We start from the raw sequence: 14,237 nt of genomic DNA, 5'->3' as shown, positions 1-14,237 counted from the left end.
TGGTCCACAGGTTTTGATGCTAGTCTACCGTACTATGGCCGGATACAACTCGAGAACGAAGCGGCAGATGCCTCTCAAAGGGTGCTCTCCAGCCAATGTCATCGACCAATTTTCATGACTCCGCTGTTAATCCGATTAAGCCATGATTACTTAACTTCCATCTGCCACCCCTTGTGATTTCACTCAATCAGGTCAAAGGGATCAGTCAAGGGGTAGAATCGGTCCACGCCATTGGCTGGAGGTGCTCCTTTGAGGGACATTTACCAGTTCGTCTCATACCCAGCAATTCCGGACAAAAGCGTTTTTTGGGCGCGAGACCGTTTATGAACGCAATTTTTTCATATAATGTAAGGTCTCACTCCAACAATCAATATATCTGCAGATCACACGACGGCACTCTTGAATTTTTTTTCTATTCACGTTTTTGCTGTCCTCAAAAGCGTTCTCCATTGGTTTTCTATGCGAGTCTTAACTGTTCGATGCGATCGATGGAAACGCTCTAAAAGAAAGATTTTGCTATATATTAGAATAATGGACCGTTACCTTCCATATTTCCATAAGTGTCATACAATTTTTCAGTTTTCAAAACTGTTGCCCGAGAAAGCAGGACTTATTTAATGTTAGAAAATTTGGCGAAAAGAGAATTTTTCGGAACTTGGAAAAATTTTTTAGAACCATCATCATGCCACTTTTTTCTGAATTGGCGGAGTTTTTAAGCTGCACCGGCTGGGAAAAAAAGGCTTGAAATAGGGACTTTTTCGATTACGACATGGAACATCACTGCTGAGAAATAGAGTGGAACCCGACAAAAACAGGGATAAAGGGGATATGGTTGCATATATGTTCATGAAATATGCGGCTCAATGTACAACGTTTACCTTCATCCCTGTGAGCTTTGCTCATTTTGCAAAGGCAGGCACAGGAGAAGCTGAATGCTCAAAGTTGCAAATGTCTGGACAAATTGCAAGTGGCTGTTAGATGTCGCTCTGTGACTCTCAGATAGTGCTGAGCATCTCATTTAACCCTCTGATAAAAATTCATCCAGATGAGAGCCTTGACTGTGGTTCCTTGAGCGCATTGTATCCCTGCATCAAGCGCTAAGTATTGCGACGCCGCTAGTGGGAAAGGCCCGCAAGTTTTCCGCATTGGTAAACCACCAGTAACAGTGGATGTGATTCCGATCAGTAAGCCGCCTTCTCTGGAGACCCTTAGACGTCCAGAAGAAAGAAAGCTTTATTTATGTAACGTGCGCTTTCAGCTTCGCAAGTGATCTCTTCAGCATGACGAAAATAAACATGTGCACATACCTCTTGTCAGAGTTAACAATCATTGAATAAGAGAACGCATGTCGAGCTTGGGGAGATTAAAGCTGGCACAGTCGCCTTTTAATAACTCCTATATCATTATAGTTTGCAAATTAAACCTCCCATGTGTTGGAACCACTCTTTTGTATGGTACTGAACCACTGCAAAACTTGGATTTGCCAAACATGACGCCTGTGAACCTCTTGTCCTGTACATATGTACACACAAAATCCGCTTACACCGTCTTTCAACTTCAATCTCTACCCCTCCCCACTCCCCCACTCCAGGTTGGTTCTATTTCAGTGCACGAAACCGTTGGACACATGGTACTGCTGCGCGTCCACAATAACACTGGTGTATCCTGGCGCCTGTCTGTTTGCAGCAGCAGTGAACGGCGTATTGGAAGGCGTGGGTGCCTCGTGCCTGTAGGCCATGTGCGTCACCGGCCCACGCTCGCACGACGGCAGCAAAAACCGAGCGGCGCTGTCGTACTCTCCGGTCACTAGTCTTTGACCGTACAGCGCAAAGACGTCCACGGGAGGTTCAAGGGCGTCGTACGCATCGACGGAGTTCTTGAGTAGACCACCTGGCGACGACGAAGAACCTTCCAGGACTGGGCTATGGTAGCTGGTCGTAGGTTGAAGAGCAACTCCGCTTGGATGACCGGCGTCCTCCAGAGGGAGCGTGGTGGGAGTGGGCGTCGCAGATTCAGACTTGGTGTGTGCGGGAGCGGGAGAGCCGTCGAATGCACTCCTACTCGAACAGGGTGACCTCCTCGTAGGAGGCTGCGCCGCTTGGGAAGGAGCTTGATGCATCGTCTGGATACCCTCGAGGTCCGACTCGGAAAGTGTTGAGTCCGAGTGCGCGCTGTATGGTCTGTGCTGGAAGAGCGAAGAGTTCCCGGGGCTGGCAACCAGCTCGTGAGCTGAACCACTGCTGCGGGAACAGGATGACGTAGACATGGCCGCATCCTTGACCGAGTAAAGGTCGGCGCACTGGAGTAGGGAAGCGGACCGCGTCGACCCGTTCGCGCCGTCGTCGGCCGCTTCTGCGCCCAGGGCGCTGCACTCTCCGTAGCCCGGAAAGTTTTCCAACTCTGTCCTAGTGAGGTAGCGCTCTTCGGGCATGGCGCCGTAGTTGGAAGTCGTCGGAGCTGCTCTTGGCTGCTGGGTGCAACAGCTGCCGGAGTCGGCTTGAGGCAAACCGTAGGGACCGCCCCACCGATCTTCGCCGAAAGGAAGCACGTAAGCGGACAGGAACTCGCCGCCGTACGGTGCGGCTGCCGTCTGCTCGTAACAGGACTGACCGGCAGGGTCACCGCCACCGCCGTTGGAGCAGGCCTCGGATGTGCTCGCACTGCAGTAGTATGGAGACCGCCGGCACTTCCCTTTGGAGGACTTGACCTTGCCTGTAGCGGGTTTGGTGTTCGAGGTCGGTGCCGAGGTAGGGACGACGTCAGTGTTGGCGTAGCTGGTGCAAGGCGATGTTTTCGTTCTGGTCTGATGTACTTGCAGCTGGATATCTTGGGCCTGAGGCTCACTGCGCGAAAAAAATAAAAATCTTAGTCGCTTGGCCAGATATGTACAACGACGGAGCATCTATTACATGGATCATGGAGAAAGGTATCTGGAAACTACAATAGCTCATTAACTGACGTCGTGAATGTAGGAAATTTTCCGCTATACTCCACTGCTGAAGGCACTTCTTACCGTAACGGACACAAGAGGCGTGGAAATGGCCATACAACTCAGAGAGGCTAGGTATCCGGCAGTGCCTTTGAACGGAAGGCAGGAGGCCACTGTCTCTGTCGACTCGAAAGACCGGTGCCACTCAGATTCTTTGACTTTAATACGCGTCCAAAAAGTATCAAAACGATCTGAAACCAGCTGATTTTCAGTCATAATTGCGTACCACTAGTACTTCGTCCTTTCGGCATTTCTCGTTGTAGACGATTCCTGCCAAAGTCAGTTATTCTTCATCTTTGTTTTGGCAGTGGCGGGCCACAGCCATTGATTGAAAATACTTTCTTTCAAGGACTTTTATGCGGAACGGCATGATATACTGCACGCGATTCGCTCTTTTACCGAATATGACAGATGGTGTGGACAAAAATAGAAACGTGCCCTGAATATACACTCATGATGCGAACACGCACGAAAGAATTTAAGAACGCTGTAAGGAAAACATACTCTTGCTCAAACGTGCAACGCGCAACCTGCCTGATCACGTAGTTGACGCTGACGATACAGTGCGGCCTCGAGGACCGGCTGTTGTGTACAATGGTGGCGTAGCTTTGCATCCAAACCCAGCCGCCTTCCTTGGAGAGAAACCGGTAGTACTTGGTGGTCACCTGGCCCTTGAGCAGCACTGCGCGATTTAGATGCTTGCTTACGACGGCTTCTTAATCAGAGATGAACCCACAAGCCACAAGAGAGTCCATACACTCACAAACAAACAAACAAACAAACAAACAAACAGAGAAGAAAAGCATAGGAAGCTCAGAACATACTTGATATCTGCCTATCCTTATTGTCAGGAAATGGCTTTTTCAAGTTCCCCGGTTTTACATGAATGAAATTATTATTCCCTTAATTGCATTACCTCAATATTTCTAGCATTTTGTTTAAACTAGGGCAAAAGTAATTCAGTAAAATATTAAGGCTCTGTGTAGACAGCGGTAAAAAAAGAATTATGCTCAATAAAGGAAAGCTTGAGAGGTTTTACAGGATTCGAATGTATGAAGCTTGTGTATAGGTAAAGCGTGTCAAATTTTATTGCGCTGCCATTAAAATGATGGCGTAATTAAAGCGGTGACGATGTTCAGGCTTTTCCCAAAACGCCCGAGAAGTGCGGAGAAGCTCAGTGATGCACGTCACCTGGTGAGACTGCAGATTTCCACTGCCTTCGCCCACATCCAGTCGCGCGTCGTCAGATGCCGCCAAACAATGCCCCACGGGCTTTGAATTCCGTGCCATTGGTTTTCTTGCTTCGAGCAAGGGTCTCTACATTGTAAATGCACCGCCACCGTAGGGGTGTGCGCTGCGGAGAAGCCTGAACACCGTCGCAGGTTCATTTGGCGATTTCTAGAACAAAACAGTTTCGCAGTTCCACTGAGTCGATTCCTTTAAGCTCGCCGAATCCGAAATCCTTCAGCTGCCCTGTATTTACCTATACAGGAGTAGGCTTCTTCACGCCGTTCACTATGCCAATTTACTGAGTGAATTATTCACCGAGCGGCAACCATAAATTCGAATTCTTTGCAACAGTGATCGTGCTTACGGCAAGCTATAAGCCCTCCTACTAACCTGTATTTTCTTCTCAGTTTACTCCATATTCGACACACCGATGCTCGAGCTTGGCCACTGAGCAGCCGATTCAAGTGTAATGAGGGAAACATTGCGTCTGCATTCTTCTGGGAAATTTGTGGCGCTGTTAAGAATCCAGATCTTTTTTTTTTTTTTCAGTCACAATGCTAGCCCTAATGAACGTTTCTCGCGCCGCATGAAGAAGCGCACAGAGTTGGCGAAACAGAGTAAAAGGCGCATGTGAAGGGAATTTAACTCAGCAAGTGGTCTGTGCCAAGGCATGTAATGCGCCGGAAAAGATCGACCCGTGGCGTCTGGTAATGCCAAAGCGTGTACCCGGGGAAGGAAGGGAACAATGTAGGGTAATGAGCACGTGGAAATTTGTTGGCATAGGGGGGCCTTGACGGGCCCAAGATAATGACATTCTGAGATATGATTATGATTCGAGTTTAAATGCACAAGGGCAGCTGCTTGACGAAACAGCGTCATGACTAACAGCTTTGGTCGGCACAGGGAGAGTTGATTCACATATGTTCCCATGTAATTCATCAGGGGAAAGCTTGCGCCCTTGGAAAAACCGGTGAGTACTGGGAGGCAATACGGATCGAGCTCCAACCACGCACTCAAATCACACACTAGGCCACTGCATGCTGTCCTTCCGAGATAACGGGAGGAGGTATTTGAACCTGCGTGCAGTGAGATCTGGTGGGTGTGGTGGTGCAACAACAATTATGGCTATCAAATGCTTTGTTCCCTGCGGTACTATTGCAAGCACAATGTGCGCTACTTTTCCAGGCATTGGTTTACAACAAAGAGGGCAGAGTAAACGACAGTGAAAACGCGTGCTTTGTGAAGAAAAGCGCCGAGCTCACGCACGCGACAGCGTAAATACACGATATATAACTCTTTTCAACATGGAGGTCAGATCGCTTCGCTGAGGTTCCCCTAGACAACATACCGGGCGTTTCAGGGAAGACTGAAAAGTTTTCAAAAATAGGCTTTCGTGGATAAAATTATGGATTTTGCGGCACAATATTACCAGTGTTGGCGGACACCAGAATACAGGTGAACCCTTTGGGGAGTAAGCTGGTTAAGTAATTTTTAATAATTAACTTTTAAACTATTGCAGTTAGGCGCCTAGTTGCAAAGATTTGTAGCTGATCGTTAGTAATAGCCATATCAGATTTCAAAATCATGGAAACGCGATCATCCTCGGCGCTGTGGCTCAATAAAATTTGGCTACATCGTGTAAAAATATATGCGCTTTTGAAAAGCATGCAGGCAAAGCAATCTTTCCAGTGCATGTATCTAGAAAAAAAAAGCCAAGTTTTTTCGAGCCACAGCGCCAAGTGTAATTGTGTTTTCGAAGTTATAAAAAACTTATATAGCTATTACTAACGACTGGCTACAAATCTCTAATTGCAACTAGGCGCTCTACTCTACTAGCTAAAAAGTTAGTTTTTTAAAAATAGTTCACCAACTTGCTACTTAAGACTATTCACCGGTTTTCCGGTGCCCGCCAGCACTGGCAATAGTATGTCGCAAAAGCCACATTTTTGCCCCAAAAAGCCTATCTTTGTAGAATTTCGAGTCTTTCCAGAAACACCTGGTATGTGATCGCATCTTTGTATCCTTTTACATTAGAAATGACTTCGGCAGGACTTTGGAAATCAGCTGAGAAAATGAGCGGAGCGCCATGCTTATACAATCCGTGAGTTGCTGAGTAAACGGAAGGTGCTCACGTGTGTGGTGGGAGTAGCGCATGTGCAAGCAGTCGTAGCCATGAATGTAGTGGTACAGCGTCTTCTCAATCAGGTCCTGAGGTTCGTAGCCGGTCAGTGGCGCAACCCTGCGATACGCGTGGATACAGCGATTGATTGAAATCATCGACGCGTGAGTATATCTCACTCATTACCAGGAAATCAGCGCGTAAGCATGCCGGGAATTCGAACAAATACAGTCACACTTGACCGTCGCTATAGCGTAGCCAGACCTCTGACGAAACATTTCGCGGTCATAGTTCGGGTTATTAATTACAAGAAACTAGAATTACATACCGAATTAAATGCCAAATTCGGGCTCGATTGAAGGGGGTGGGCAAATTTGGAATTTTGCCCCCAGAATGCGAGCTTTATTTCATTGATGTAGTGTTTTCTGCAATGTTTTTTGCATTTATGTGGTCGAGAATCGCAGTTTTTTTTCTTTCGGACAGGAGCAGTGCGGATAAGAATACCGCTGAGTCTTAGTTTGAGTTCGTATGTCAACGCAGGTACGAATCTACTTTGCTAATCATCTTCGGGTGGAAGTACCACGAAGTGCTTTGACACATTGTGATAAGGGCGCAAGATTTGGCGGCCAAGGTAAAGTCATCAAGATTTGAGTTAAGGTTCTAGATTCGAAATGAACAACACACAATATCAAAGGAAAGGTTTGTTGCAGTGCGCAGTTAACGCCATTGGTGGGGAACGTAATGCAACTTTTTCCTGAAAAACGGTGCACTTCTTAAGCCTTGTACTGTGGTGAATCATACAGACCTTCTTTTCACCAAACCAGCTTTTTATAATTGCTGATCACTGGCCGCGTACTTTTGTGAGGAGGAAAAGTGATACTACTTGTGTACCAGTTCTTTTCCGTACCGTAACCGGAAATTCCCTCAGTTTAAATCGAAAATCTCTATTTCAAGCATTTTACCCATGAAAGCTTGAAAGCTCCACCAATTTGAAAAAAGAAAAAGAGCTTCAGCTCTCAAAATCCTGCTTTCGGAGGCAATTCTGCTTACGGAGGCAAAACGCTAAGGCGCCCGTGTGCTGTGCGATGCCAGTGCACGTTAAAGATCCCCAAGTGGTCGAAATTACTCCAGAGGCCTCCATTACGGCACCTCTTTCTTCCTTTCTTCTTTCACTCCCTTCTTTATCCTTTCCCTTAGGAAGCGGTTCACGTGTACACCGATATATGAGACTGATACTGCGACATTTCCTTTCCCCCCAAAACCAATTATTATTATTATTATTATTATTATTATTATTATTATTATTATTATTATTATTATTATTATTATTATTATTAATTCCCTGAAAAGGTGAAAATTTCCTGAGTGGAACATGACTGCTGTGTATGTGGAATTTAATAGAAAATAATAGAAAATTACCTCAGTGCCACTATTTCTTTAGAGCTGTGACGAAAGCTCTCGCGTCGATGAAGCGCTAATTCGGTCTCGCGTTTTTGCGGCCGAACTGGGCAATGGCCTACCATAAGTCACGAAACAGCGCTGCAGTGTCGTATGCCTGAGTACCGTCGTATCCCTCTGTCTTGTGTCGGCATTGAACTTCTGGCTGAGCGAATACATCGGCGCAATATCCCGCAGAAGTTGAGAAACAGATGCGCTCCACCGCTTTTCCACATACGCCGTCGGAACAGACGAAAGGTGTGACGCACCTGGCATCGAGGAAGATGAGCTTGAGGTCGAGCGAGGCGCGGAACATGAACATGTTGGAGTACATCTTGATCTCGGTGATGGCCGACGGGGGCAGCGAGTGTCCGACGGCCACCAGGCCCAGGTTCTGGTAGCAGCCGTCGTAGGGCGCCGCGTCCATGGAGTAGTGGCGCACCTTGACGTAGCCGCTGCAGTGGATCACCTTGTAGCCGCCCGCCGTGAGGCCCGCGTTGCGCTTGGCCAGCACACACTTCATGCGCACGAAGAAGGAACGGTCCACCTCCAGCTCTGCACGTGAGAGGCAGTGGCGCGTATGAGACACGTGCATATATGGCACCGGTGCGATACAGCGGCGGCCTTGTCTATGGTAACGCACCCTGGGCACTGTGCGGGTGGGGCAGGGCGCTCTGCAGGGTGAGAACGGCCGTCATCTCGTCGTGGTCGGCCGGGTGGATGTACTCGTAGATGCTGTTGCCCGTCAGCTCCACCTGCGCCAGGGTTGACGTGGGTTGACATGTGCACGCGCTGTAGGCGCAAAAAATACCACAGTGCGAACTTGGTCTAATGCTGAGCTTCACTCGTAAGTAGCGAACGACTCATAAACAAAACAATAAAGCCTCGGCTTAGGTAAGACGAAGAGATCGTCATTGTGTTCGACGTGTCTCACCTTACGCATGATTTGTGCTTTGTTTTTGTTTTTCCGTGGCATTCTGAAATGCGGAGTGAGGAAATAATTTTTTTACAACATTCTGCTTGGTGGCTTTATGACTTTACCCACGAAGGGATGGCGCGAATTAGCGAATGGAAAAAAATAGGGTCCTTGCAGTATTATGTAACCTCTATGCAAATGACACTTATATGTAGTGGATAGAAATCATCGCAGCAAAATTAGCCGTGCAGTAGTTTGCATGAGACAGAAGGGTGTCCCGAACGATATAAGCCTCTGGGTGCGCAAAGCAGCTGACAGAACACACTGCCTCGTAGACTCACTAAACGTATGGCACGATGCATCCTCTCTTTGCTGCTTTTTGTGCACGCTTGTGCGTATTTTCTGGCTGGCTTGACTTAGCACGAGGAGAGAAGGACCTCTGCCGCGGAACCCTACCGCAGTAGTACCAAGGGCTTCCGCCGCTGGAGAAAAGAAAGCTCGCCCCTTTACTTTGTTTTAAACGCGTTAGCATTAGAACGCCCATCATCGCAAAAAGCGTCCGAAGTTGGCGCTGGCCTGTGAAGCCTGGATTGGCAGGAAGCAAAGTGGATAGGAGGAAATTCAGGTTAGAGGGGAGAGGGCGGTAGGCTACAGGTGGCGAGAGGGACACCCCGCCGTCGCCAATCAGAGTCGAGGAGTGGGGAGAGTGGAGCGGGAATACGGCTTGTCACACGGTGATCAGTGGTCTGGGTCACGCCACCCCTCGCAAGGCCTGAAGCCGTCAGCGGTAACGGCCGCTCCGTCTGGGAGTGCACTAATGCTAACGCATACTTTGCCGCATAAATGGCATTGATCGTCTGCGAATTTTACGTCATGTCAACGTCGCGCCTGAAAGAGAGGGAACTTTCAGCGATGTACTGAAATTGTGCTGAACACGAGCTCAGCTTTATCGTTAAGGCGTCGATCCGCTGGCAAGTCAATGCGTGCTCACCTGCGACAGTCCCAGGTGCACGGAAGCCGTCTCGGAGATGTACATGATCTTGCCGTCGGGCGCCACCACGAAGATGAAGCCATCCAGCGTCTGCTGGGGACAATATACGCACACGGCCGTCAGCTCATGGTCTCAGGCAGACGCTATGCATGTATGTACCCTTACATTATTTTGTTCTCTTTTAGACGGTCAAGAGGACTTCGCCTCCCTGCAAACCTAGATGCACTATATATATGCTGTTTGTATTTTTAAGGATTACGCAATCAGTAAATTTCACCATTGACAAGGCGGTCATAATAATAACAATAATAATAATAATTGGCTTTTGGGCAAATGAAATGGAGCAGTATCTGTCTCATATATCGTTGGGCACCTGAACCGCGCCGTAAGGGAAGGGCGGTAAAGGCGGTTAAGGCGAGGTTTTTAGAACGTGGTCTGAGTAGTTGTGCTTAACCGGTCTCGGGAAATTTTTAAATGTTCTTCACTAGGAGGAATTTGCTGCAGAGGAGACCAATATGGGTCACAGCAGGTCGCATGCGGAGAGCTGTGTGTGGGTTCTGGGGGTTTGCCAACGCTGTTGTTTCATTGCCTTACAGTGCTAGGGAACATATGTGATTGGCCTTGGGATTTCGTTACATAGTATGAACGAAGGTCTCAAACAGAGCACTTCTGGTGGTTTTAAAAGCACTTGTATAGCCTTTATTTTTTTGTGTGTCTTTTTGAACAACACTTGGCTTATTTTTCTCCGGCTCGATATTGAAAAATGCTGTCTTACTGCTAAGTTAACAAAGCCGAGAGAAATACAGCATGGTTGACAGAACGGCAATACATATTGTGCCTATTAAATTTTAGGAGGCCTGAATGATTTCCTTTTAGGACTAACGTCTGCACCACACAATTCGATAACAAGTTGGCGCTGAAGGCGGGGCAGACCTGAAGCAGATGAGATCCGAGCTCCTTGATGGCGCCTTCCCGACTCGAGGTGACCGGAGGACACGAACCCCAGCTGTCGCCCAGACCTGCGTGCGATGCACATTGAATTCTTGCGTCAGCTTTGCGGGCGCCTGTAAATGAAATTCGCACGCTTTTGACGGCGCCGCTGATATGCAGCCATTGGGACTGCGTTTGTGTCGAAGAGAGAGCCTAATAATAAAAATAAGCTCCGTATTTTCGTGTTTGCCTCGTCGAGGTGAGTACGGACTGTATCCGGAAGGTTTGACCGTATCGTCGACTCCGAACAAATTGAATTAAATGAAGTTTATTTTAAATATTTCAACCACTTATGGTGCCCTGCAGGGTGAGCAGCTTTGAACATAGCTTGACGAGACCAACGAGCCATTTTGGTCGCGGCAACAGCCCAGAAAAGCAGATGCAAGATACACATATTTGCGAAAATACTGTCAAAAGGTGTTCAATATGCGGAACAAGCCTAGGCGCTCCGCATGACAGAGAGGATTACTACAATGGCAGAGAGGATGGAGAGAAAGCACTGTGTTGGTAGCCGAGGAGGGGACGGACATATTCCACTAGGGCCAGTTGATCGTTAACTAGTCCGAATTCAACCAGGCGCTCCATGATGCAGGTGGTGGGTAGGGGAAGAGGGGGGGGGGGGGAAGCTACATGGCTACATGCCATGGAGTACTTTCACGCCATGTACACGCCGTGCTTACGTGCCATGGCGGAAATGTGTATTTGCAATAAACAAGTTTTGCGCGAAATTCAAGGCAGTTAAAGCAGGCTGGGGTAGTTGGAGAGGCTAGAGGTTGGGCCATGGGGTGGGGTTTAAGATGAATAGTTGCATTTTGTAGACCATGTCGAGTGATGGTGTTCGTAACGCAGGGACGAGGGAAGGAGTGCTTACCCCCTCTCCCTTCGGAGTGCCTCTCTGACGTTGTCTTAGCAGGTTCTATGACGGAGTAAGAGCGCGCACTCCCGCAATAAAGTTCATCGGTTATGCTCAGCATGAATTGATTTCAACTTGCTCTTTTATCGCATCTTCTAGTGCAAATTGCTCTCCTCACATTGCAGCCGTTGAGCGCTTATTTGCTTTCCTTGGAAACTTGTTGGCCATTGAAAGCTCATTTGCTCTTTGCCATTTTAAGCAATGGCAGAAAACTATAGCAGCTAGCGCTTCAGACCCACACGGGAAGAATGAAGGGGCCTCTACTCCATCGTTTTAAGAGCCGAACAAAGACGGGGCACAATGAAGACAACTTACACACGACGCGCGGTGACTCACGCAGTAACTGGATTTTAATAAATGCGATATATACTTTATAAAGGTAAATACGCCTATACGGGAGTAAAAAAGGAATAAGCTCTCCTGTAGCGCACTCCCTTTGATTAAAGGGGGAGGACAGCTTATTCCCATTTAAGTCATTTGTGTTTAGAGTGCAGAGAGTGTAAAACAAAGCTACACAAACGATGTGACTGAAACAAATAATAAGAACAGATTATACGGAAAGGATATCGGAAACGTATACGTCCCATGCATCCATGGGATCCTGCTTCAGGCAGCGATACATGCAGCGCCCGACTTGCACGCCCAAGACGGCCATGTCTTTGAACTTTTGAAGTTCGTCTCACAGCAGTGGAACGGCCACAAACACCAGGAACGACCTCGCTGAAATTCCTCTCTTGCCAGGGAAATAAATAAATATCGTTGAACAACGCTGCTCCAAGATCAATATTTTGTTAAAATTCAAACTCCCTCCACTTTCGCAGCGGGCGCCCACACTTTGTAAACATGCTTTATGTGCGCGCGCCAAAGCCGAGTCCCAGCGCAAACGTGAACTCCTCAACTGAGGAGGAGAGAGGGGAGAGAGAAGGGGGAAGGAGGAATAATGAGAGGGAGACGGGATTCGTTCCAAAGACGCGGAACGTGCCCGCGCATCGAAAGCGCGCGAAACATTCCCAGAGTGGCGCAAGCAAAACGCGCGAAACGAACACAAATGCGCGCACATTTCATCCCGCCTCCCACAGTTACGCTCGCGTTTGTGTATATACCTAGCAGCGTAGTTCGGTGGCGCGAACCGGAGAGGGCGGAGGCGGCGTTCAATAAAAGCTGCGCCGGATTAAAAGCGGCTCTCGACGAGGCCGTTCTCCGTTAAATGATCCATTAGCGCTCGGCGCGGATTGAGATCCAGTGCTCGAGCGAAGGCGTGATGAGGTAAGCCCGACTCTATTCAGGTCCTTCGGAACGAACGGTTGTTAAAGTGGACTAAGTGGAGCTGGGAATTCGTTCGTAATCCTTACCTTGAATATACTGACGCCATACAGGTTTATCTGCAGCAGCGCTTTGATTAGAGGTGGATTGCGCGGAATTAGCATGTATTTGTGCATGAAGTCATAAGTGGGCCAGCGGCCCTACTATCACGCCGACTGTACTGCGAGAGAGCTCACAGGTGTAGCTGAGGACACGGAACTCAAGAAACAGAGCGTAGACTGGACTCAAAACACGAGGAAAAAGCGGGAAAGTGCGTCTGCATCGGAACAGTGAATTGCGTTAAATAGGTACTTATTTCCCGTTATCTTCACCCGATGTAAACGTGGTGAGCTACATCGAAAGTTAATTTCGAAAGCACGCTGCTAAAAAAAAAACAAATAAGTAAATCAACTAAAAAACGAATAGCTGAACTCTCTTATGAATGACATAAAGACGCACTGATGCGCAATGGGATTGTAATCATTTTCTCAAAAAGCATGGCATTTTAATTATGAAAAGAAAAATTAGTGTAGTGATGCGCAAGCTATTAAACGAGGTTCGTGGCCGTATGTTTATTACGAAAGTAAAATTGTTCAGTTCACAGCCCAATCAAGAACTAATTTCTCGGCGTGCAGGTCTGTGGTGTGAGGCGACGAAGCGCCTGAAGAAGCTCTGATAAAACTTGGAAATATGCGAGGCATTGTGAGAGAGTGATAGTTGAGATGTGTACACTATGTTTTGCATGTTTTATTATTAACTTAGGACTATAATTTCTTTTTCTCATCTAATAACGTCGATGTTTGTTCCATTGACGTACGCAGTTTATTGAAGGGCATAAAACCTAACTGAACCGAATGAGTGATATTTACATCTTGAGCGGATAATGTTTAAGTTAAGCGTTTTCATATTTACAAACGGCTTCTATTTGTCGAGAAAGAAAAAAAAAACTGTAGACAGGAGATCGCAGTCAAGCACTTTTTCATCGCTCTTGCCAAATTATACTCCTGCAGAGTTCCCTTACATTGGGGCATTGGAATCGAAGTAAGCCAGCAAGCTTCGTGTGCCCTGCTTATAACTTTTCGCGATACGTGAACACTCTATGTTCGGTTGAACATCTCTGCTTACATCGCAAAAAATGTCCACATATAGTATATGTCAAACAGGCATTTGTACACACAAAATGACTGTCTCATATACGCGTATATTTCAGTTTTAGCATAGGATGCTAGCGCTGAATTTATGCTCACTGCTGACACTTGATTTCTGACCTTAGACATAAACTGGGCTGCGATGTTATGCAATATGACGCACCATGTATTACATGACGGGCTGATGTAGTTAATAACTTTG

The 14,237-nt window shown here is 47.4% G+C and overlaps 1 protein-coding gene across 2 annotated transcripts in view; it reads right to left on the bottom strand.

The window, feature by feature from the left end:
- Positions 1-1,216: 1,216 nt before the first annotated feature.
- The window catches only part of sim (bHLH transcription factor single-minded), a 65,474-nt gene continuing 52,453 nt past the window's right edge, over positions 1,217-14,237 (bottom strand). Inside the window, exons 3-9 of one of the 2 annotated variants that reach the window (XM_077629981.1) lie at positions 10,616-10,701; positions 9,683-9,772; positions 8,419-8,530; positions 8,045-8,330; positions 6,352-6,458; positions 3,524-3,671; positions 1,217-2,843 (exon numbers count right to left, since the gene is read on the bottom strand). In XM_077629981.1, the coding sequence (XP_077486107.1) occupies positions 1,604-2,843; positions 3,524-3,671; positions 6,352-6,458; positions 8,045-8,330; positions 8,419-8,530; positions 9,683-9,772; positions 10,616-10,701 (2,069 nt within the window). In that variant the 3' untranslated portion in view covers positions 1,217-1,603. Of the gene's footprint in view, positions 2,844-3,523; positions 3,672-6,351; positions 6,459-8,044; positions 8,331-8,418; positions 8,531-9,682; positions 9,776-10,615; positions 10,702-14,237 lie in introns of both variants that reach the window. The other variant, XM_077629980.1, reaches the window with a different exon arrangement.

This window comes from Amblyomma americanum, chromosome 7 (assembly GCF_052857255.1).
Source record: "Amblyomma americanum isolate KBUSLIRL-KWMA chromosome 7, ASM5285725v1, whole genome shotgun sequence".
NCBI classification, from domain to species: Eukaryota; Metazoa; Arthropoda; class Arachnida; order Ixodida; family Ixodidae; genus Amblyomma; species Amblyomma americanum.
This window is presented reverse-complemented; position numbering and strand designations above follow the sequence as displayed.